General features: G+C 35.9%; 1 protein-coding gene across 2 annotated transcripts in view; it reads right to left on the bottom strand.

Moving 5' to 3' along the window:
- LOC117334744 (dual oxidase 2-like) overlaps positions 1 to 26,952 on the bottom strand; it is a 64,724-nt gene extending 37,772 nt beyond the window's left edge. For both annotated transcript variants that reach the window (XM_033894535.1, XM_033894537.1), the window contains exons 1-2: positions 26,836 to 26,952; positions 10,379 to 10,465 (exon numbers count right to left, since the gene is read on the bottom strand). In XM_033894535.1, the coding sequence (XP_033750426.1) occupies positions 10,379 to 10,465; positions 26,836 to 26,875 (127 nt within the window). In that variant the 5' untranslated portion in view covers positions 26,876 to 26,952. The remainder of the gene's footprint in view (positions 1 to 10,378; positions 10,466 to 26,835) is intronic.
- Positions 26,953 to 27,248: the final 296 nt, after the last annotated feature.

Genomic DNA, 27,248 nt, shown 5'->3' with positions numbered 1-27,248 from the left:
CTACAGCTTTTTTTTTACCTGCGGGCGGAATGTTGTTACATAAGGATTTAGCCTATGCTCCATGTTTACTAGTCTACCTGTATCTCACCTCTTACATTTAGGTCTTTTAGAATAAGGCACCTGCCGTTTTCCTTTTGAGGCCGTAATAGCGGAAGTAAAACCCGTTAAATCCGTATGCGATGATAATTGTATTAATCATTACTTTCACTATATCTTTATATATATACCCCCCCCGTCCTCTCTCTCTCTCCCGCTAAACCAATTTGTAAACATGTTAAAAAATAATATTATATTAAAATATTATATTATGCCATCTTGCTGTATTTTTTTCATGTATACTTGTGTCGGGAAAGGTGGTTTTTGCCCAATCTCTTATATACATATAAGTTACAATAAAAATATGTTTAAATAAAAAATCAAGGTAACTATTTATGTCAGGTTTCGTAAGAAAATAGAACACTCAGTATCCATATTTTTAATTTCAACACATCTTATTGACGAGATGTTAAGTCAATAGGATTGGACATCAGACATAGCCTATATAGATCGATATCGTGATACACTTATTTATTGATCTTCATATTACTTTAATAAGGACGAACTTGGATATTTTACCCAAACATGCAGATACAATTTACATATATATACACATAATACTAATCATAATAACAACATTATCCGTAATAAATCATGTACATGTATTTGTTTCAACAAGCACATACAAATGTACATGTACATGTATAATGTATATATGAGACATTCGTTATGGGTCCGGTTGTTCAAAACAAATGTGTTTTCATTTTATGAAAAATGTCAAGACTGGTTACCTATCAAACGGGTGATATACAGATTAATAAGTTTACAATACAGTACATTTTACCGTCTCAGCTTATGTAAATGATAAGGATGACCACAGTTCATTTCAAATATTTCATTCAGAGAATTACATAAATATTATATATATATGAATGGATTGAACAACAAACTAAGCCTACATGTATCAGTGTATACTGCCCATCGCCAGCCGTCGAAAAACTGTCTCGGTACCCTGTACATTGCGCGTGCATTGTGCATACTACGACGTTTACCGAGCATTGAATACATTTGTAGGTAACTCAGACGGGCATGGCTACATAACGGCTGGCGATCGTACAATTCGACCACATTTCAAATCCTGCCTATATCAAAGAAAATGTTTCACCGACAGAACGAATTGCCTTCTTTATTTTGATATATCATACATAACTACGATACTTTAAGTGGATATACCACGCACAAATGTATATAAGATAAATGATTGTTCGCGCACAGCGCTGGCGAGAGCTTAACTAGAGTACATGTGAAATATCACGTGACTTATTGCGAATCTACATCACCGTATACCAAAATAGATATAAACATATATATTGCACTCATATTTTGCTCAGTTGTCATCGCTGTGAGCTTCATAACTTGTAGATATGTACATATGTATGCAAAATAGATAAATGTTGGTGGTTTGATCTCTTAATCTTCCGTATGCTGCATAAACTGATGGTTTTGTTTTCTATTATTCATGTAGTTAGTATAATTGACATCCAAACTTAAATATTTCATCAACTACGTCTTCCCCCATGTTATTGACACCAGCGAATATCAAATCTGAGAACTACTTTTTATTTGAAAATGGTCACCTTTAGGTCGAAACAGGCCAAATTGCGTCATGTTCCTCTTTCATACGATCCAGCTAACATGTACATGTACTGTATGTACACCAAAAAGACAAAACAACTTAGAAATATATCAGAATACTTAATCTAATTAAAATCATATGTACATTTGCATTTTGCACTACGCTACTCTCCGTATGAACATTTTTAGATACAAGATGTTGTATAAAAAATAACTTTGTGTTTAACCTTTTTCTATGATTATACTTTAAGATCCATAAAATGTATTTTTGTTAAACTAAACTTCATTACTTACGCTACCAAATTACTCTTGATTTGATGCTTACACAAGCAGAGAACAACTCAAGCAAGTGAATACGAAACATATTTTGTAACCGTTACATTACATTCTGCGAACGTTTCTGATGAAATAAATATGAGTTCCTTCTTATTCATCGTTATATTTAAAAAAAAAAAAAGATTGCAGGATTTCTTGTGTCCATGTTACGGGAGCGGGATCGCTGGCTGAGCGGGTTTGCTGGCCCGCCGGAGTGGAATCGCTGGCTGAGCGGGTTTGCTGGCCCGCCGGAGCGGGATCGCTGGCTGAGCGGGTTTGCTGGCCAGCCGGAGCGGGATCGCTGGCTGAGCGGGTTTGTAGGCCTTCCGAAGCTGAATCGCTGGCTGAGCGGGGTTGCTGCCTTGTCAGAGCGGAATCGCTGCGTGAGCGGGATCGCAGCGACATCGCTTGCGCGGGATTACGGCGGGATTGCAGCGGGGTTTTAATCCCCATCGCTCGACGGGCGCAAACGCGCTGTGAGCGTTTGAGTACCAAATCACCCTCCTCGTACTGTACATGGACGACTACAACCAACGCGATCTCGGCATACATGGACAACTGCAACCAACGCGATCTCGGCATACATGGACGACTACAATCAACGCGATCTCGGCATACATGGACAACTACAACCAACGCGTTCTCAGTATCAATGGACAACTTCATTTATACTCACATATGACTAATACAAACTTCATATGTAATGATAATAGTGAATATATTGCCTTCAAATTAAGATAACTAAACCAACGTTAACGATTCATATTCATTTATCAGAATTAACCGACCGATTTCTTTTTACTTAATCTAAATACTCAACGGATATGCAATAACTTATACGTGTATTGCCATCGGGTACGTGATTTTTTAATAATAAATTGCACACGTTGAATAATTAATTGTGTAGTTTACCTATATAGCCAATTGATATGTGAATACTCTAAGTTACGTATATCTTAATATCATCATTTACTGCTTATAGCGGATTCGTTATTCGAATCCCCAATCTCGTTGATTGCATTAATTCTACACATGAAATGGCCACAGTTTCTTAAGTTTTTTAAAAAGACATAAATCAGATATCTTGAAATTTTAATTCGCTGATAGCAGCTGCTTCGTTATTGGAATCCTCCATCTCTAATAATAAATCTGCTGCTAACTTCAGGCCTCCGTCAAACGCCACAGTGTGGAAAAGATGCCACCTCGCCAGTTTTTGTTTCGGGGTAAGGCCTTAAGTAGGTCAACAGTCCAAGCTTTACAGACTATCGGGAATCTTTATCAGTCACAGTATTTTAGATATTGGTTACAATGACCTATTTCGTGTTGTGTTGAAAACTTAATTTCGACATTTCTTCCAATTTTAGATATTTCTGTCATGCTCTTCGCCTTCTAATTACATTTTATGTGCAGTTACCATCGACAATATACTAAGTTTTCTCTGTTAGACCTTACGTATACATCAATATAGTAATCTATATTGTTGTAGTTATGTGATTCGGTTGAGTAAGTTCTCTACGACAATAAACGTTACACTCGGGTTGTCGATGTGTACCTGTATTCGTACCGCCTACGTAGAATGCTTCCATATAGTTTTATTTCTGTAGTTTTCACTTCCATAACTACACCATTATCCACGACACCAATGCAACATATACATCGAAATAATAGGTTTACCGATACGTCAGCTGTAAAGGCATTCAGTGTTTTTCATGGGAGCTACGTTTTTGCTACGTAGTCCTAAGGTGTAATAAATGTTAAATCAAAAGGACTGAAAGTCAAAAAATATGTATCCGGTTGACGAACTAAGAGATAAAAACTGCACAACAAAGCAAAAACAAGTTAAAGGCAACAGTCACGGCTCAGCAAGTTTTACACCAATGTACATGTACTACAATAGGGCGCGCAGAGAAAGAATGCTAGGGTATTTTTGGCATGGCGTTAATTTATGACAGGTAAAAAGTTATGCCTGGTATGTCGTTCCTTACAGATATGTATCAAGTTATGACTGGGATGGCGTTTCTTTCTGACAGGTATAAAGATATACCTGGGATGGCGTTTCTAAATGACAGGTATAAAGTTATACCTGGGATGGCGTTTCTAAATGACAGGTATAAAGTTATGTCTGGGATGGCGTTTCTATATGACAGGTATAAAGTTATACCTGGGATGGTGTTCCTTTATGACAGGTATAAAGTTATACCTGTGATGGCGTTCCTTACAGATAGGTATAAAGTTATGCCTGGGATGGCGTTTCTATATGACAAGTATAAAGTTATGTCTGGGATGGCGTTTCTATATGACAGGTTTAAAGTTATACCTGGGATGGTGTTCCTTTATGACAGGTATAAAGTTATGTCTGGGATGACGTTTCTATCTAACAGGTATAAAGTTATGTATGGGATGGCGTTTCTAAATGACAGGTATAAAGTTATGCCTGGGATGGCGTTTCTTTATGACAGGTATAAAGTTATACCTGGGATGACGTTTCTAAATGACAGGTATAAAGTTATACCTGGGATGACGTTTCTATATGACAGGTATAAAGTTATACCTGGGATGACGTTTCTTTATGACAGGTATAAAGTTATGCCTGGAATGGCGTTCCTTACAGATAGGTATAACTCTTTAGTGTTTCATATTTCACACAAAACACTACCACATGTACGGATGCTTCCGTGAACACTTTTTAAGGGAATATGCGTCACCTATATTGACGGAATATCAGAATTCGTCACGCACACGAACACAGATGTTAATATCACGTATCTGAGAGTCTATAATAACAAAAAAACCCGTATCAAAAATCATATCTAGCTCGTAAATAGCAATTTGATAAGTCAAATTGATACGTTTATTCCAAGTAAAGACTTGTGATTATGGACGCCTGGCTCGTTAACATAGAAAGGGAAAGTTATGCCATTGCTCTCATTGTATATGTGTGATCATTGTAGAAATACACACAAGTTAAGCACCACTTAATGTGAATTTCTTAAAAGTTTATGGCGAATGATGAATGTAGAATTGTATCACTTTTTCCTTCCTCCATAATTCCCATCATTGACGATAGAGATCAAAACAGAAATTCAATATTCTGTATGTAGGTTCACAACATCTATGTATGTTTAATATCATTGTATGTGTTGTAGGTATTGAGAGTTTTGTAAATATATAATACTTATTGTGAAAGGTTAACTTAAAGCGTAAAGCTTCTTCCATAGTACTCGGAATTCGATCTTCTTCCACGGTACTCGGAACTCAATATTCCCAGTACTCGGAACTCCATGTTCCTTGTTATACATGTAAAAATGTATTCAAATATTTATTGTGATTTCGTGTATTTTGCTACATTGGGTGGATTTACCTGGTATACGCTGTGAAATGTAACCCGTCGTCACGTATGAGTAGGACAAGGGAATGTCACATTGTAGCCCTCAGTGACTTGGAGTGATTATGAGCCCAGATCTAGGTCGTATGATGGTCGTACATTGTGAGAAACCCAGATTTTGATACAAAAATTTATAAGTTTGAAAATGCTTCTTTAGAAAAGAATGGGTTTTTTTTCAAGTCTTGTTTAAAGCATACGATATTTTAAGAGGTTAATTTACACCAGGAATATTTTAAACATTAAAGGACTGATTTTGGAAATTGTGTGTTTTGTAAAACAATCTGACAGTCCCCTACGCGGGAATGCGAAATCAATAATGTAAAAAAGAAAAAGGAAATAAATAAAACAAAAAAACAAACAAAAAAAACATAGACCACACCAGAGAGGATATTTTTGAGAAAGCAGACATAGGCATATATTTGTGACGAAATTGTAATTAATAAATAAAAATATAATAGAATTCTATTCTATAACACTTCCATTGAAATTGAAATTGTATTTCTAAAGAAAAGCCTAAATATTAATATAATAAAATTCTATTCTATAACACTTCCATTGTATTGTCCAGATGAAGCTAACCAAACCCAATGCAAATACATATTGCTTGGTGTTAACGAGGACCAATGCGCACCAAACAAATGTACATACACTTCCATGCAGCCAAACAATTCTTTAACAGAATCTGATTAACATTTATAAGAAATCGCATTCTAAAACATAATCTGGCATACATTTATGATAGAAATTGTATTCTTAAACAGAATCTGATATATATGGATTTTGCTATTCATAACCATAATGAAAATGAAAATAAATCCTATCAATTCATATGTTTAGATTTGGGTGATTTGGAATAAAAACAAACAGAGAGTAATTTTCATTTATTTTTTCAACTTTTAATAGCTACATACAAAAAGATGCAAAATTAATAGAACAGGCGGTGATCCTACCAACGAACCATATAACCGTGTACCGTGTCCTTCCGCAGTTTCCAGTCGTTTTTGTTCTTTGTTTGTTTCTTATATTTTTTTTCTTTTTATTCAAAAAAAAAACAACCATCAAATACAATAATTCGTGTTAAATCAAATTTCTTTTTTGTGAATAGATTGCCAGAGTAAACACAATTTACTGAAGTGAAACGGGGACTATTTTTTGTCTATGAATATTTAACTGGTCTATTGTGTGGAAAATCACACAGGATCATAGTGTTTTCATGTTTAAATGTTTGTTGTTTTCACTTGGTATATTCATATAAAGATCAACACTCAGAATGTTAATATAAATGTATGATAGAAATTGTATTCTAAAACAGGATCTGACTTACATGTATGATAGAAATTTTATCAGAAATGGTATACATGTACATGTATGGTGAAACCGTATTCCAAGGTAGAAAATGATTGATGCCCGCAGGCAGGAATAAACTCACTAGGTCCATAATCACATCATAGACCTTTCTCGATTTTCTCGAGCAATTATTTCCGCATAATTACAAAGAAATGTACATCTATAGGTTAGAATACAGTACCATATTGTGTCACTCTCGATATAGCACATAGAGAACATTAAAAGCTCGTCAAACAGGAGAAACCACAATCTGATTTGACGATCTGAGTCTCCATATAGACTGTGTGAATCACGTACTATACATATATACTGTGTGAATTACGTACTATACATATATACTGAGTGAATTACGTATTATACATATATACTGAGTGAATTACGTATTATACATATATACTGAGTGAATTACGTACTATACATATAGACTGAGTGAATTACGTATTATACATATATACTGTGTGAATTACGTACTATACATATATACTGAGTGAATTACGTATTATACATATATACTGTGTGAATTACGTACTATACATATATACTGTGTGAATTACGTACTATACATATAGACTGAGTGAATTACGTATTATACATATAGACTGTGTGAATTACGTATTATACATATAGACTGTGTGAATTACGTATTATACATATATACTGAGTGAATTACGTACTATACATATAGACTGTGTGAATTACGTACTATACATATAGACTGAGCGAATTACTTCTATACATAAATACTGTGTGAATTACGTACTATACATATAGACTGAGTGAATTACGTACTATACATATAGACTGAGCGAATTACTTCTATACATAAAGACTGTGTGAATTACGTACTATACATATAGACTGAGTAATACATTTGTACCTACATATACACAAATGGACCGGTCGACACACATTTTTACCTACATATTCACATATGGACTGGTCGACATGCATTTTTACCTACACACGCACAACTGGACTAGTCGACATACATTTGTTCCTACATATTCACAAATGGACTGATCGATATACATTTGTACTTTCATATTCACATATGGACTGGTCGACATGCGACCTACATATTCACAAATGGACCGGTCGACATGCATTTTTACCTACATATTCACATATGGACCGGTCGACATACATTTATACCTACATATTCACAAATGGAATAGTCCACTTTGCATTACCAAGTAAAAATTCAACTCGACAGGTTGGTTAGACTACATCCAAACTCAAGAGGTGGAGCAGGATAGAATTTCTTCGGACAGCATTTAATTATATTTCACTTGAATTTAAAAGATACAATTAGAAAAGCAAGCCTTTGAAGGGAGATAATAGCAGAACGCTATTAAAGGCTTTTAAATTCACACAAGAAATCACAGAAACTATTTCAGTTATCTTTCTTTAATATCTGTTTTACACTGTATCTGTGGAGGGACTGATAATTCAGTAACAGGTCATCAGATATGAAATGATTTGGGACTGGCCATGTGCCAACGAAGCTTCCCCTATACTAACCATCATAATATATACCGGTATGTGCGCATGCGTGTTGTTTGTTTAAACAATGTTATCTTGTTTGATAAATGAAAAGCCAAGATTACCTTTCGGGTATTTTGACTCGGCGATAACGTGTATGACCTAAACCACAAACATTGCCTTTATCATAAAACTCTAATACGTCTTCATCTAACGTTATTCTCCCTTAACATAACAGAAAAAAGTATTTAATTAATCTCAAATAGTTTTATTTGTTTCTGTTTGTTCACGATTTCAGAGATTCGTCTTCCAATTGACACATCTACGGCACATTGAAAATGTCTTTGTGCTAAATTGTTTAATTTCCTACTTTGACCTCGATAGTAAAGTAGATATACGATTTGCATTGTTTGAATAATTGAAATAGTTGTAGTTTCAGTTCGTATACACTGATTCCATTATGTAGTATGAGTATTTAACACGACGCATCAATGTGGGAGGAGTATTTAGCACGACACATGTATGTGGTGTGAGTATTTAACACGACGCATTTATGTGGGAGGAATATTTAGCACGAAACATCAATGTGGGAGGAGTATTAAGCACGACACATCAATGTGGGAGGAGTATTTAGCACGACACATCAATGTGGGAGGAATATTAAGCACGACACATCAATGTGGGAGAAATATTTAGCACGACACATCAATGTGGGAGAAGTATTAAGCACGATACATCAATGTGGGAGGAGTATTTAGCACGACACATGTATGTGGTGTGAGTATTTAACACGACGCATTTATGTGGGAGGAATATTTAGCACGACACATCAATGTGGGAGGAGTATTTAGCACGACACATCAATGTGGGAGGAATATTTAGCACGACACATCAATGTGGGAGGATTATTGAGCACGACACATTAATGTGGGAGGAGTATTGAGCACGACACATCAATATGGGAGGAGTATTTAGCACGAAACATTTATGTGGGAGGAGTATTTAGCACGACACATCAATGTGGGAGGAGTATTTAGCACGACACATCAATGTGGGAGGAGTATTTAGCACGAAACATCAATGTGGGAGGAGTATTTAGCACGACACATCAATGTGGGAGGAGTATTTAGCACGACACATGTATGTGGGAGGAATATTTAGCACGAAACATTTATGTGGGAGGAGTATTTAGCACGACACATCAATATGGGAGGAGTATTTAGCATGACACATCAATGTGGGAGGAGTATTTAGCACGACACATCAATGTGGGAGGAGTATTGAGCAAGACACATCAATGTGGGAGGAGTATTAAGTACGACACATCAATGTCGGAGGAGTATTGAGCACGACACATCAATGTGGGAGGAGTATTGAGCACGACACATCAATGTGGGAGGAGTATTTAGTACGACGCATCAATGTGGGAGGAGTATTGAGCACGACACATCAATGTGGGAGGAGTATTGAGCACGACACATCAATGTGGGAGGAGTATTGAGCACGACACATCAATGTGGGAGGAGTATTAAGCACGACACATCAATGTGGTATGAGTATTTAGCACGACACATCAATGTGGGAGGAGTATTTAGCACGACACATCAATGTGGGAGGAGTATTTAGTACGACGCATCAATGTGGGAGGAGTATTTAGCACGACACATCAATGTAGGAGGAGTATTTAGTACGACACATCAATATGGGAGGAGTATTGAGCACGACACATCAATGTGGGAGGAGTATTGAGCACGACACATCAATGTGGGAGGAGTATTTAGCACGACACATCAATATGGGAGGAATATTTAGCACGACACGTCAATGTGGTATGAGTATTTAGCACGACACATCAATGTGGGAGGAGTATTTAGCACGACACATCAATGTAGGAGGAGTATTAAGCACGTCACATTCGAGTTCGGAGGGTTCTGATTATCTAAGATATGTTCCGTTAGTCCGTTTGAAAATGACCGCCATAACAAGATTTCTGGAGAGTTTCCTTTACTTCTGGCAAGATCTTAGAATGGTGACGATGTTTTGAAATGTGCAATATCTGAACATTGAAGAAAATTAAAGGCTATATTATCAAATAATTCATTAAGTAAATGAGTATGCTGCAGGAAGCAGATCAACAACAACAACTAGAACAAAATCATGAGAAAAAGAATGACTTACCGATAGCGCCCCAGTCTATATGTACAGGGTTATTGTACCAGCCATCTTGTGGGCTGTACTCGATCTCCTCGTGGTCAGATTGGCACCCTGTAAACACAAATTGATAGGTAGTTATAATATCGGGTATCGGTTTCATTTTCAACGGTAACTTAATTTCAAAAACAATCTTAATGTTTCCACTGACAAAGCAAACCTAGATAGATACTACAAGTAGTATACAATAAAAGCTTTTCTATTTCACTGAGATGACAGCTATGTGAATCTTTCTAAATGTCCTCTCCTTGTCGGCGTACTAGCATGCAGTTGTAATGTTATTAAACCAGACATTTGAAGATGACATCACAGGGCACCCAGTGAACCGGATACCTTACTCCACTGTGTTCCAGTTACTCCGCCTTAAATGAGGACGTGGTAGGGCAGTGTAAGAAATGTTGTGTGTAAGCTGTTGGCGCCGAAATGGCAGCTCCGGCTGTATGCTCTCCATGGAGTTGAGGAAAACAATGGCGGGTTGCTACAGCCCCAATAACTACAAATAGTGATTATAAACCGCTCGGAGACGGCTATGTTGCTGTGATTTAGCAGTATATAAAACTCTAAATAATAAGTTACCACAACTTCTGTTATATCACACTTCAGATTATAACACACTTCCGGTTAAATAGGAAGGGAAGTAGAGAGAGTACAGATTCTAAAGGAAGGGAGGTAGAGAGTACAGATTCCATAGGAAGTGAAGTAGAGAGAGTACAGATTCTATAGGAAGGGAAGTAGAGAGTACAGATTCTATAGGAAGGGAAGTAGAGAGAGAAAAGATTCCATAGGAAGGAAAGTAGAGAGAGTACAGATTCCATAGGAAGGGAGGTAGAGAGTACAGATTCTATATGAAGGGAAGTAGAGAGAGTACAGATTCTATAGGAAGGGAAGTAGAGAGAGTACAGATTCTATAGGAAGGGAAGTAGAGAGTACAGATTCTATAGGAAGGGAAGTAGAGAGAGTACAGATTCTATAGGAAGGGAAGTAGAGAGAGTACAGATTCCATAGGAAGTGAAGTAGAGAGAGTACAGATTCTATAGGAAGGGAAGTAGAGAGTACAGATTCTATATGAAGGGAAGTAGAGAGTACAGATTCTATAGGAAGGGAGGTAGAGAGTACAGATTCTATAGGAAGGGAAGTAGAGAGTACAGATTCTATATGAAGGGAAGTAGAGAGAGTACAGATTCTATAGGAAGGGAGGTAGAGAGTACAGATTCTATAGGAAAGGAAGTAGAGAGAGTACAGATTCCATAGGAAGGGAGGTAGAGAGTACAGATTCTATAGGAAGGAAAGTAGAGAGTACAGATTCTATAGGAAGGGAAGTAGAGAGAGTACAGATTCCATAGGAAGGGAAGTAGAGAGTACAGATTCTATAGGAAGGGAAGTAGAGAGTACAGATTCTATAGGAAGGGAAGTTGAGAGTACAGATTCTATAGGAAGGGAAGTAGAGGAGAGGTACAGATTCCATAGGAAGGGAAGTAGAGAGTACAGATTATATAGGAAGGGAAGTAGAGGTACAGATTCTATAGGAAGGGAAGTAGAGAGAGTACAGATTCCATAGGAAGGGAAGTAGAGAGTACAGATTCCATAGGAAGGGAAGTAGAGAGAGTACAGATTCTATAGGAAGAGGAAGTAGAGAGTACAGATTCTATAGGAAGGGAAGTAGAGAGTACAGATTCTATATGAAGGGAAGTAGAGAGTACAGATTCTATAGGAAGGGAGGTAGAGAGTACAGATTCTATAGGAAGGGGGTAGAGTAGAGAGTGAAGAGCAGAGAGAGTTACAGATTCTATATGAAGGGAAGTAGAGAGTACAGATTCCATAGGAAGTGAAAGTAGAGAGAGTACAGATTCTATAGGAAGGGAAAGTAAGAGAGTACAGATTCCATAGGAAGGGAGGTAGAGAGTACAGATTCTATAGGAAAGGAAGTAGAGAGAGTGCAGATTCTTTAGGAAGGGAAGTAGAGAGTACAGATTCTATAGGAAGGGAAGTAGAGAGAGTACAGATTCTATATGAAGGGAAGTAGAGAGAGTACAGATTCTATAGGAAGGGAAGTAGAGCGTACAGATTCCATAGGAAGGGAAGTAGAGAGAGTACAGATTCCATAGGAAGGGAAGTAGAGAGTACAGATTCCATAGGAAGGGAAGTAGAGAGAGTACAGATTCTATAGGAAGGGAAGTAGAGAGTACAGATTCTATAGGAAGGGAAGTAGAGAGAGTACAGATTCTATAGGAAGGGAGGTAGAGAGAGTACAGATTCTATAGGAAGGGAGTAGAGAGGTACAGATTCATAGGAAGGAAGGAGAGAGTGGTAGGAAGGGAAGTAGAGAGTACAGATTCTATAGGAAGGGAAGTAGAGAAAGTACAGATTCTATATGAAGGGAGGTAGAGAGAGTACAGATTCTATAGGAAGGGAGGTAGAGAGTACAGATTCTATAGGAAGTGAAGTAGAGAGTACAGATTCTATAGGAAGGGAAGTAGAGAGAGTACAGATTCCATAGGAAGGGTAGTAGAGAGAGTACAGATTCTATAGGAAGTGAAGTAGAGAGTACAGATTCTATAGGAAGGGAAGTAGAGAGAGTACAGATTCCATAGGAAGGGAAGTAGAGAGAGTACAGATTATATAGGAAGGGAAGTAGAGAGTACAGATTCTATAGGAAGGGAAGTAGAGAGAGTACAGATTCCATAGGAAGGGAAGTAGAGAGTACAGATTATATAGGAAGGGAAGTAGAGAGTACAGATTCTATAGGAAGGGAAGTTGAGAGTACAGATTCTATAGGAAGGGAAGTAGAGAGAGTACAGATTCCATAGGAAGGGAAGTAGAGAGTACAGATTCTATAGGAAGGGAAGTAGAGAGTACAGATTCTATAGGAAGGGAAGTAGAGAGAGTACAGATTCCATAGGAAGGGAAGTAGAGAGTACAGATTCTATAGGAAGGGAGTAGAGAGTACAGATTCTATAGGAAGGGAAGTAGAGAGAGTACAGATTCCATAGGAAGGGAAGTAGAGAGAGTACAGATTCTATAGGAAGGGAAGTAGAGAGTACAGATTCTATAGGAAGGGAAGTAGAGAGAGTACAGATTCTATAGGAAGGGAAGTAGAGAGAGTACACGATTCTATAGGAAGGGAAGTAGGAGAGAGTACAGATTCATAGGAAGGGGAAGTCGAGAGAGTACAGATTCTATAGGAAGGGAAGTAGAGAGAGTACAGATTCCATAGGAAGGGAAGTAGAGAGAGTACAGATTCTATAGGAAGGGAAGTAGAGAGAGTAAAGTTTCCATAGGAAGGGAAGTAGAGAGAGTACAGATTCCATAGGAAGGGAGGTAGAGAGTACAGATTCTATATGAAGGGAAGTAGAGAGAGTACAGATTCTATAGGAAGGGAAGTAGAGAGAGTACAGATTCTATAGGAAGGGAAGTAGAGAGAGTACAGATTCCATAGGAAGGGAGGTAGAGAGAGTAAAGTTTCCATAGGAAGGGAAGTAGAGAGAGTACAGATTCCATAGGAAGGGAGGTAGAGAGTACAGATTCTATAGGAAGGGAGGTAGAGAGAGTAAAGTTTCCATAGGAAGGGAAGTAGAGAGAGTACAGATTCCATAGGAAGGGAGGTAGAGAGTACAGATTAAATAGGAAGGGAGGTAGAGAGAGTAAAGATTCCATAGGAAGGGAAGTAGAGAGAGTACAGATTCCATAGGAAGGGAGGTAGAGAGAGTACAGATTCCATAGGAAGGGAAGTAGAGAGAGTACAGATTAAATAGGAAGGGAGGTAGAGAGAGTAAAGATTCCATAGGAAGGGAAGTAGAGAGAGTACAGATTCAATAGGAAGGGAGGTAGAGAGAGTGAAGTTTCCATAGGAAGTGAAGTAGAGAGAGTACAGATTCGGTGCCGATTGTTAATGTTCCGAGCGTTTGCACGAGACGCCATTGCCATATACAACGGATTGCTGTCTGTTATTTCAATAATTATTCTGAACCTTTAGCCCTTGTATCAATTCTTATACTTTGATTTTGTACAGTAATTTGTTCTAGCAATCGTCTTTTTGTTCTCATAGTAAAATTAACACGATTGCACGATTGTATCATGTGTATTGCACTGAAAAAATAAAAGGTAAAGAACAAAAAAAATGGAAAAGGAAAACAAGGAGTTGAGTTTTTTTGTTTTTGTTTTTTGTTAATCCGTCAAAATATTTATAATTTTCCAGTCCATTGTCAATTTCTGGCAGCTATTTCAAATAAGACATTTTAATGCATAAATATATGTAGAGGTATTATTGCATAAATGTGTTGACTGAAGTCAAATCGTGATGAGGTGATCAGCACGTTATCGTTATCGTTATTGATCTACCCCGAAAGAACCCGGATGTAAATTTACGATATCGATGCTAATATATCTAAAAATAATTATATGTCTGTGATAGAGAAAAACAATAAAATGTGTTTAATGAAAGTAAACATATTGTCTTTCATATTGCTTTAAATAATCGTTTATAGAAATAGTTTATAGACATGGATTGCGCCTCTAGACAACCCGTGTTATAAAAATATCACTGTGAGGTGTATAACAGGGAAGTGACGTCACCTTTTGGAAATGCGTGCTGCCATATTTTCAACCAGGAACGTATTGACAATAACCTGTACGTACAAACAATGGATGGCCGTGTATATCTACTGAAGCGAGTACAAAGAGTACAGCTACTTATCCATCAAAGCCGGTGCACCAAGAAAGAAATTGTCCTTTTAACAAAAGCAACACAAACATCACACTTTTCCCATGTTTTAAAAGTACTGTACTGTATACGAAACACAAATGATACATTGTAGTATCACATTTCATAACAAATTTAGAATAAGACCCATACAATAGTACAGAAAAGAATTGAACTGCACCATACAGCTGTTTCATCCTTCAAAAAATCGTCGGTGAAAAGGAGGCGATCAAATATCAAAATCTTTTTCGTAATCTGCACTATATAGTGTACCCCCAGTCAGTATATACCTGTATATCTATACACACTATATAGTGTACCACCAGACAGTATATACCTGTATATTTATACACACTATATAGTGTACCCCCAGTCAGTATAATACCTGTATATCTATACACATTATATAGTGTACCCCCAGACAGTATATACCTGTATATCTATACACACTATATAGTGTACCACCAGACAGTATATACCTGTATATTTATACACACTATATAGTGTACCCCCAGTCAGTATAATACCTGTATATCTATACACATTATATAGTGTACCACCAGTCAGTATATACCTGTATATTTATACACACTATATAGTGTACCACCAGACAGTATATACCTGTATATTTATACACACTATATAGTGTACCCCAGACAGTATATACCTGTATATTTATACACACTATATAGTGTACCCCAGTCAGTATATACCTGTATATTTATACACACTATATAGTGTACCCCCAGTCAGTATATACCTGTATATTTATACACACTATATAGTGTACCCCCAGTCAGTATATACCTGTATATTTATACACTATATAGTGTACCCCCAGTCAGTATATACCTGTATATTTATACACACTATATAGTGTACCCCCAGTCAGTATATACCTGTATATTTATACACACTATATAGTGTACCCCAGTCAGTATATACCTGTATATTTATACACACTATATAGTGTACCCCCAGACAGTATATACCTGTATATTTATACACACTATATAGTGTACCCCAGTCAGTATATACCTGTATATTTATACACACTATATAGTGTACCCCCAGTCAGTATATACCTGTATATTTATACACACTATATAGTGTACCCCAGACAGTATATACCTGTATATTTATACACACTATATAGTGTACCCCCAGTCAGTATATACCTGTATATTTATACACACTATATAGTGTACCCCAGTCAGTATATACCTGTATATTTATACACACTATATAGTGTACCCCCAGTCAGTATATACCTGTATATTTATACACACTATATAGTGTACCCCCAGTCAGTATATACCTGTATATTTATACACACTATATAGTGTACCCCAGTCAGTATATACCTGTATATTTATACACACTATATAGTGTACCCCAGTCAGTATATACCTGTATATTTATACACACTATATAGTGTACCCCCAGTCAGTATATACCTGTATATTTATACACACTATATAGTGTACCCCCAGTCAGTATATACCTGTATATTTATACACACTATATAGTGTACCCCCAGTCAGTATATACCTGTATATTTATACACACTATATAGTGTACCCCCAGTCAGTATATACCTGTATATTTATACACACTATATAGTGTACCCCCAGTACAGTATATACCTGTATATTTATACACACTATATAGTGTACCCCAGTCAGTATATACCTGTATATTTATACACACTATATAGTGTACCCCCAGTCAGTATATACCTGTATATTTATACACACTATATAGTGTACCCCCAGACAGTATATACCTGTATATCTATACACACTATATAGTGTACCCCAGTCAGTATATACCTGTATATTTATACACACTATATAGTGTACCCCAGTCAGTATATACCTGTATATTTATACACACTATATAGTGTACCCCAGTCAGTATATACCTGTATATTTATACACACTATATAGTGTACCCCAGTCAGTATATACCTGTATATTTATACACACTATATAGTGTACCCCCAGTCAGTATATACCTGTATATTTATACACACTATATAGTGTACCCCCAGTCAGTATATACCTGTATATTTATACACACTATATAGTGTACCCCCAGTCAGTATATACCTGTATATTTATACACACTATATAGTGTACCCCCAGTCAGTATATACCTGTATATTTATACACACTATATAGTGTACCCCCAGACAGTATAATACCTGTATATTTATACACACTATATAGTGTACCCCCAGTCAGTATATACCTGTATATTTATACACACTATATAGTGTACCCCCAGTCAGTATATACCTGTATATTTATACACACTATATAGTGTACCCCCAGTACAGTATATACCTGTATATTTATACACACTATATAGTGTACCCCCAGTCAGTATATACCTGTATATTTATACACACTATATAGTGTACCCCAGTCAGTATATACCTGTATATTTATACACACTATATAGTGTACCCCCAGTCAGTATATACCTGTATATTATACACACTATATAGTGTACCCCCAGTCAGTATATACCTGTATATTTATACACACTATATAGTGTACCCCCAGTCAGTATATACCTGTATATTTATACACACTATATAGTGTACCCCAGTCAGTATATACCTGTATATTTATACACACTATATAGTGTACCCCCAGACAGTATATACCTGTATATTTATACACACTATATAGTGTACCCCAGTCAGTATATACCTGTATATTTATACACACTATATAGTGTACCCCCAGTCAGTATATACCTGTATATTTATACACACTATATAGTGAGACCCCCAGGACAGTATATACCTGTATATCTATACACACTATATAGTGTACCCCCAGTCAGTATCATACCTGTAATATTTATACACCACTATATAGTGTACCCCAGTCAGTATATACCTGTATATTTTATACCACATCTATATAGTTACCCCAGTCCAGTTATTCAGTATATACCTGTATATTTATACACCATGTATATAGTGTACCCCCAGTCAGTAGAATACCTGTATATTTATACCACACATATAGTGTACCCCCAGATCAGTATAGACCTGTATATTTATACACCACTATATAGTGTACCCCCAGATCAGATATACCACCTGTATATATTTATAAACATACTACTATTAGATGTACCCCAGATCAGATATACCTGTATATTTTATACAACACTATTAGTGTACCCCAGTCAGTATATACCTGTATATATATTATACACACTATATCGTGTACCCCAGTCAGTATATACCTGTATATTTATACACACTATATAGTGTACCCCAGTCAGTATATACCTGTATATTTATACACACTATATAGTGTACCCCAGTCAGTATATACCTGTATATTTATACACACTATATAGTGTACCCCCAGTCAGTATATACCTGTATATTTATACACACTATATAGTGTACCCCCAGTCAGTATATACCTGTATATTTATACACACTTATAGTGTACCCCAGTCAGTATATACCTGTATATTTATACACACTATATAGTGTACCCCAGTCAGTATATACCTGTATATTTATACACACTATATAGTGTACCCCCAGTCAGTATATACCTGTATATTTATACACACTATATAGTGTACCCCCAGTCAGTATATACCTGTATATTTATACGCTATATAGTGTATCCCCAGTCAGTATATACCTGTATATTTATACACACTATATAGTGTACCCCCAGTCAGTATAATACCTGTATATCTATACACATTATATAGTGTACCCCCAGACAGTATATACCTGTATATTTATACACACTATATAGTGTACCCCCAGTCAGTATATACCTGTATATTTATACACACTATATAGTGTACCCCAGTCAGTATTATAAGACTCTATCATATGTGGTCATGTAGGATAGGGATATTCCACCCGAGGGGTCACAAAATGTGGTAAAACCCGAGGCTCCGCCGAGGGTTTTACCACATTTTGTGACCCAGAGGGTGGAATATCCCTATCCTACATGAACCACATATGATTGAGTATTTTTCTCTCATTCCCCAACCTAAAATATGCAAAAATAGGCACTATCTGTCGATAGCTTTCTCAGATAGACGCCATTTTTTCTCAACCCAAACTTTTTTTTCTATTGCATATAATAAAAAAAAGAACAGCGCCAATCGATTTACCATACCCCATATATGCAAACGACGTTTGCTGTTCTAAAAACGAAGGAAACCATTCATTTACACAGTCTAACGTTGTTTCAGCAGCCCTGTCATTGCAAGCGAAGCCAAATCACTTGATGTCGGCCAAGCTAGTGTGTCCTTTCGCGTGAAAATATAGTTCCATGTTTTATTAATAAAAAACAATAAAAGAACGTGTTTTTATACATAATTTATATCACAAATAAAAAAAATTATTATCTGATTACATATCTTAATTCAATGTATTGTTGAAATGTTTAATAGATCTACTTTCGGTTCGGCGACCTACTTTTGTATCATTGCGCGCGCGTGGCTATCCTACACCGGAAGCGAGGTAATACACACACAGCAAGCATGGGTGTATTTACCTGGACAGACCCGTATGATACCGGTAGGGATGAGAGAAATACCTGTATATTTATACACACTATAGATTGTACCCCAGTCAGTATATACCTGTATATTTATACACACTATATAGTGTACCCCAGACAGTATATACCTGTATATCTATACACATTATATAGTGTACCCCCAGTCAGTATATACCTGTATATTTATACACACTATATAGTTACCCCCAGTCAGCATATACCTGTATATTTATACACACTATATAGTGTACCCCAGTCAGTATATACCTGTATATTTATACACACTATATAGTGTACCCCATAAAGTATATACCTGTATATGTATACACACTATATAGTGTACCCCAGACAGTATATACCTGTATATTTATACACACTATATAGTGTACCCCCAGACAGTATATACCTGTATATTTATACACACTATATAGTGTACCCCAGTCAGTATATACCTGTATATTTATACACACTATATAGTGTACCCCATTCAGTATATACCTGTATATTTATACACACTATATAGTGTACCCCAGTCAGTATATACCTGTATATTTATACACACTATATAGTGTACTCCCAGTCAGTATATACCTGTATATTTATACACACTATATAGTGTACCCCCAGTCAGTATATACCTGTATATTTATACACACTATATAGTGTACTCCCAGTCAGTATATACCTGTATATTTATACACACTATATAGTGTACCCCCAGACAGTATATACCTGTATATTTATACACTCTATACAGTGTACCCCAGTCAGTATATACCTGTATATTTATACACACTATATAGTGTACCCCCAGTCAGTATATACCTGTATATTTATACACACTATATAGTGTACCCCAGTCAGTATATACCTGTATATTTATACACACTATATAGTGTACCACCAGACAGTATATACCTGTATATTTATACACACTATATAGTGTACCCCCAGTCAGTATATACCTGTATATTTATACACACTATATAGTGTACCCCCAGTCAGTATATACCTGTATATTTATACACACTATATAGTGTACCCCCAGACAGTATATTTAAGCATTGAACTGTTACCAAATGGTAGTATACAGTCGATATGAATACAATTTGGTTGACAGATAAATAGAATGTCGCCCGTTAGGGCGACATGAAATATTTATCTGTCACCCAATTGTATTCATATCGACTGTATACTACCATTTGGTAACCGTTAGGGCGACATGAAATATTTATCTGTCACCCAAATTGTATTCATATCGACTGTATACTACCATTTGGTAACAGTTCAATGCTTATATTTACATTCATAATTTTATTTACTGTAGCTTAAGACGCGTTTAAATTTGCCGCTTCTCCTATCACTGACGTCATCAAGTTCAAATACCGGAACAGTCGAAATTTCCAGAAGGAATAACATAGGCCTAGTCCCTCATGTCGTTAACAATAGCAATCACATGAAATGTTTTTTGCACAATTTGGCTTTATATTATATTTTATAAACGTTTGTAGATATCTTCAAATTGTTCACAATTGCATAATTTCTGATTGTTTAAAATTAAAGCCGTTTTTCGGCGCATGATTTCTGTACGGTTAACATTTAGAAGTGATGCGGCGTTGAATGGGTACTGCACAGGACAGGCTCGATTCCTCGGAAACACTTATGTTTCTATCGACTGGATTTACGTTATTTTCAGAGGAATATCATCTCTTAAATTCTAAATGAACGTCGTCTTGACAGTAGGTGAAAACGATTCCAAGGATATTTCATTAGAAACAGAATCCAGTCTAACCGGTCACATCAGTGTCGCTAACTTAGCAGACGATGTTCAACTTCACAGGGCTCGATTGTGGAGTAAGGTAGGCCTTTGACATCAGTGAATAACCACATAACTATAATTCAGTATGCATAAACACATGTCGATACTGCCGATTTTTCGCAAGATTTAAAAAAAAAAAAGGCTTGACTTTAAATGTTGTCGTGTCTAGCATTTCTGACAATTCGACAACGAGTCCCTGTGTGACGACAGTGACAATTTGATTACTTCCTATCAGAGACCTATATACTAGGTCTCTGTTCCTATATATCAGGAATAGAGCTTATAATATTGTGTCGAGTCGGTCGACTTCATTTTTTCTATTATCAAATTTTACTCTCATAACTTGCGTTGCTTTTTTGTGGTGGTTTACGTAGATAAATGCTAGCATTCGAAATCTCTCCTGGCCGAATGTAACTGGGGACCAATGTTTTGACCAGCAACACCTGGGGCTGTATCCCTACTCTGACAGAATCACTGTAAATTGTAGTATACACTCTGATGAATACAATTTGGTTAACTAACGACATATAGGCAAATGCAACACGGAATGTAAATATAATTCCATACTGAACTTGTTTTTGAAGGATATAAACTCTTACTGTTCTATGACCACATACAGCTCCTCACATATATCTGAACGATAAGGCATGCAAGCGTGAATATGTGAATAGAATTACCTAGGTGACGGTACGTATGAGGAAGTGATCACCGCCCTGATACAGAAGTAACATTGTATACGTGTACCGCTGATCGTTTGCTCGTAATTTTACGTGTCCAGTTAAATTCTGCACGAACGGTTTTTTTTTTTACACAAAATTAATAATGAAGATTTTATACTTGATGGCGATTAAAAAGTATGTGCATTGAAAATGGCTGTTTGTTTTGTTATTTTATCATGTCCTAGACGATAAAACTGGTGCCGGCAATTTCCGGTAGACCAACGTCTACATAGTGTTTTTCTCAAATTAGGCAAATATTCAGACATCTTCAATAATGTGGAAAACCTATCCAATTATGACGCGATTTTGAAATAATAAAAACAAAAACAAAAAAACAAATACACGCATCAATCCGATATACTAAAAAGCGATAATTAATCTTTAAAGCGACTATATCTGTAAAAATCATTTTTGGACCCACCACTATGTCATTCTGAAAATTATTTTCATAGTTTTTTTCCCTCCATGGTACGAGAGTTTAATGACCTTGATTTTGATACATTAAATGCACCAACCATTACAAAATTTCGAAACTTGATATCGGCGGGTAATGATATTAGAAATACTACTTCCTCAATCTTTAAATATAAAGGAAATAGAAATGAAAACATACTTTTGTGTCAATTGAGAAATGTAGCAAGCCAATTAAATTATGATCTTTATAAAGACCACCTGATAGAATCGCCTGTTTGTAGTTGTGGATTTGGACTTGAAACTTCATATCATTTTTTCTTTTTATGCCCTAACTATATTGTTCATAGAGATACTCTAATAAATTCTCTACATAAGCAGGAATATTTTCATATTGATATACTCCTAAATGGCTCTGACAGTTACAGTGATGATATAAACACTCATATCTTTGATAATGTAATTAGATATATTAAAAACACAAATAGACTATTACATTAGTCATTAAGTCAAAAGTCGGGGTCTGATTCAAGTCTTTAGTACTGGAAGTCTATTATATGTCTATTAGTTGGTCCTAAGAGTAAAGGTCAGCCTAAACCAGTGTAACTTAGGAATTAGTGGTTCATTAGTACATGTATATTTTTTTATCAAATTAAGATCTTAGTAAAAATTTATTTGTCATTTATCCTTGTATAGTTGATGAGATATTATGAACATCTTAAAACATTTTGTTCATGTCTGTGCAGTTTTGCGCAAGAATCTGTGTAGGTGACCCTGTTTTGGATGAGTAATACTAAACCATTTAATACTCTGAGTTTATAATTACCGTAATTATTCTAAACTGGAAAGAAAAAGTTAAAAACACATATATGTGCATAGTGTCTGCCTGGGTTGGGGGGCAGGTGTGTATTCAGCCATGAGTGGATGACTACTGGGTGTAAGCACCTCATGGACATTTTTGTCGGAAACTCTTGGTTTGACTAGGCACCTGCCTCCCATCCAGGCAGATAACATTGCAATATCAAACAAATCTATAAATTCTAATCATAATAGTAATGGAAAACCCACTGTTTATATACATAGAGTATTTGAATTTCTTTCCCTTGTACATATACATGTATAACATGTGCGAGTGTGTGTGTGTGTGTGTAATACTATATATTACTCTACATTGTATGCTATTAATACCGGATGTTTTTATTTTGTTAATATTATTATAATACGGAGAGAACTTAAAATAGGCTTAAGCCTGATGTTCAATCCAATTGTTTTTTTTTAAAACAATAAAATTTGTTGAAATGAAATGAAATCATTTTTGGACAATATTGTCATGCCTAATATCATATATATATATATAGTATATAAGAAATTGAAATCTGTCCTTGCGAAGGTGAATGTATAAAAAATAACAAAAAAACAGACTTTGCCGCAAGGCCTTTCTGCCCTCTCAGGCTTCTTCAGGCGGACTGAACTTTTGTTTATTTATATATATATATATGGGGGGGGGGGGTTAGGTATGCGGGGTTGGTAGGTGTGGGTGTGTTGGTAGATGTGGGTGTGTTGGTGGGTGCGGGTATTTTGGTGGGTGTGTTGGTGGGTGCGGTATTTTGTGTGTGTGTGTGTGTGTTGATGGGTGTGTGTGTGTGTGTTGGTAGGTGTGTGTGTGTTGGTGGGTGCGGATATGTCGACAGGTATGGATATGTTGACTGGTGTGTTGACATGTATGCATATGTTGGTTGGTGTGGTATGTTGGCTGATAATGCGGGTATTTTGATGAGTGCGGCTATTTTTTTGTTGCGGGTATGAAGATGTGTGCGATTATATTGATCGTAAGATGAAAGCAGGTATATCCATGGGTATGTTGGTGCATGAGGATATATTGATGTGTGTTGGTATAATATATTGATGTGTGTTAGAATATGTTGATGTGTGTTGGTATAATATGTTGATGTGTGTTGGTATAATATGTTGATGTGTGTTGGTATAATATGTTGATGTGTGTTGGTATAGTATGTTGATGTGTGTTGGTATAATATGTTGATGTGTGTTGGTATAATATGTTGATGTGGTTGGTATAGTATATGTTGATGTGTGTTGGTATAATATGTTGATGTGTGTTGGTATAATATGTTGATGTGTGTTGGTATAATATGTTGATGTGTGTTGGTATAATATGTTGATGTGTGTTGGTATAGTATATTGATGTGTGTTGGTATAATATGTTGATGTGTGTTGGTATAATATGTTGATGTGTGTTGGTATAATATGTTGATGTGTGTTGGTATAATATGTTGATGTGTGTTGGTATAATATGTTGATGTGTGTTGGTATAATATGTTGATGTGTGTTGGTATAATATGTTGATGTGTGTTGGTATAATATGTTGATGTGTGTGGTATAATATGTTGATGTGTGTTGGTATAATATGTTGATGTGTGTTGGTATAATATGTTGATGTGTGTTGGTATAGTATGTTGATGTGTGTTGGTATAATATGTTGATGTGTGTTGGTATAATATGTTGATGTGTGTTGGTATAATATGTTGATGTGTGTTGGTATAGTATGTTGATGTGTGTTGGTATAGTATGTTGATGTGTGTTGGTATAATATGTTGATGTGTGTTGGTATAATATGTTGATGTGTGTTGGTATAATATGTTGATGTGTGTTGGTATAGTATGTTGATGTGTGTTGGTATAGTATGTTGATGTATGTTGGTATAATATGTTGATGTGTGTTGGTATAATATGTTGATATGTGTTGGTATAATATGTTGATGTGTGTTGGTATAGTATGTTGATGTGTGTTGGTATAGTATGTTGATGTATGTTGGTATAATATGTTGATGTGTGTTGGTATAATATGTTGATGTGTATTGGTATAATATGTTGATGTGTGTTGGTATAGTATGTTGATGTGTGTTGGTATAATATGTTGATGTGTGTTGGTGTAATATGTTGATGTGTGTTGGTATAATATGTTGATGTGTGTTGGTATAATATGTTGATGTGTGTTGGTATAATATGTTGATGTGTGTTGGTATAATATGTTGATGTGTGTTGGTATAATATGTTGATGTGTGTTGGTATAATATGTTGATGTGTGTTGGTATAATATGTTGATGTGTGTTGGTATAATATGTTGATGTGTTGGTATAGTATGTTGATGTGTGTTGGTATAATATGTTGATATGTGTTGGTATAATATGTTGATGTGTGTTGGTATAATATATTGATGTGTGTTGGTATAGTATGTTGATGTGTGTTTGTATAGTATGTTGATGTGTGTTGGTATAATATGTTGATGTGTGTTGGTATGATATGTTGATGTGTGTTGGTATAATATGTTGATGTGTGTTGGTATAGTATATTGATGTGTGTTGGTATAATATGTTGATGTGTGTTGGTATAATATGTTGATGTGTGTTGGTGTAATATGTTGATGTGTGTTGGTATAATATGTTGATGTGTGCTTGCATGTTGACGGGTGCGGAAATGTTAGTGGGTGCGGGTATAATGATTGGTAAATTCATTTAACAGTAATGTATTTGATTGATGAACACGACATAATATCATTACACAGAAAATAAACATCTACATAATGTATATAAAGCCACACGGTAATTCCACAGTAGAGCCCCACTGTTTGTCAATCTACTAGCCAAGGCCAAGTGAGTAAGGAACCTGGCTACTGTTGTAGCGGAAACGAATTTGAGACTCCTTATTGTCAAAAGTGTAAATGTTTTCCCACTACAACGGTAACTACAAAATGTCTTGCTGTTGAATCAGGAAATACCTCAGTAAAACACTGGTGCGTGTTGACGTTCTAACAACATTCTATAGGCGTTTAATTCGGGATATATATGCCAGGCTTAACATACAATGGGGTTTACCTGCAGATCGACCGAGCGAAACCATTACACACGCGTGCACATATGCGACGGTGTTTAGAGGCATTATATACAATCCTGTGCGGATAAAAAAAACTATATTTGCAATATTAGTTTTTCCATTGTTTTCATCAAAATATCAGTAATCTTTTAAACCATGGACAGTTTAAACTCACCTTACCTTCTTCCTACTTGAGATTGCGAGCATAGATCGTACATTAAACGTACTTGTCCATTCAGAAACAAAACGAAACAAAATCTACAAATTATATTATCTATTTTTTAGACCATCTAACCTGTATCAAAATAAGTCAATCATACTTACATATAAAAGGCAGAAGTAGAACTAAAGCCCAGGTCAACATTGTTACCTTCCACAGAGATCAGTAATCCTGTGAATGTTGATGGGAACTGCGCACCGCTGGCTTTATACTACCTAACTAGGAAGTAAATTGAACCTGAGATTCGGGACAATTAACTGTAGGTGTATGATTATATATACACACACATCAATACACAAAGGGGCCTGGAAATTTAGGGTGGGCAGTTTTTATCCGTAGAGAACTCGGATAGATAATTTCCTTAGTAATATCACAGGGACAGAAAGGTCTGCTATGAGGTAAAATTTCAAAATGAATCTTGACACGATTTGAAAGTAGCGTGTTTAGTTTTGCTTGTCGAAGCGATTAACCAGGAAAGACCCACTTCTCAATATTATATATATATATATATATATAT

The sequence above is a fragment of the Pecten maximus genome, chromosome 9 (genome assembly GCF_902652985.1).
Source record: "Pecten maximus chromosome 9, xPecMax1.1, whole genome shotgun sequence".
NCBI classification, from domain to species: domain Eukaryota; kingdom Metazoa; phylum Mollusca; class Bivalvia; order Pectinida; family Pectinidae; genus Pecten; species Pecten maximus.
This window is presented reverse-complemented; position numbering and strand designations above follow the sequence as displayed.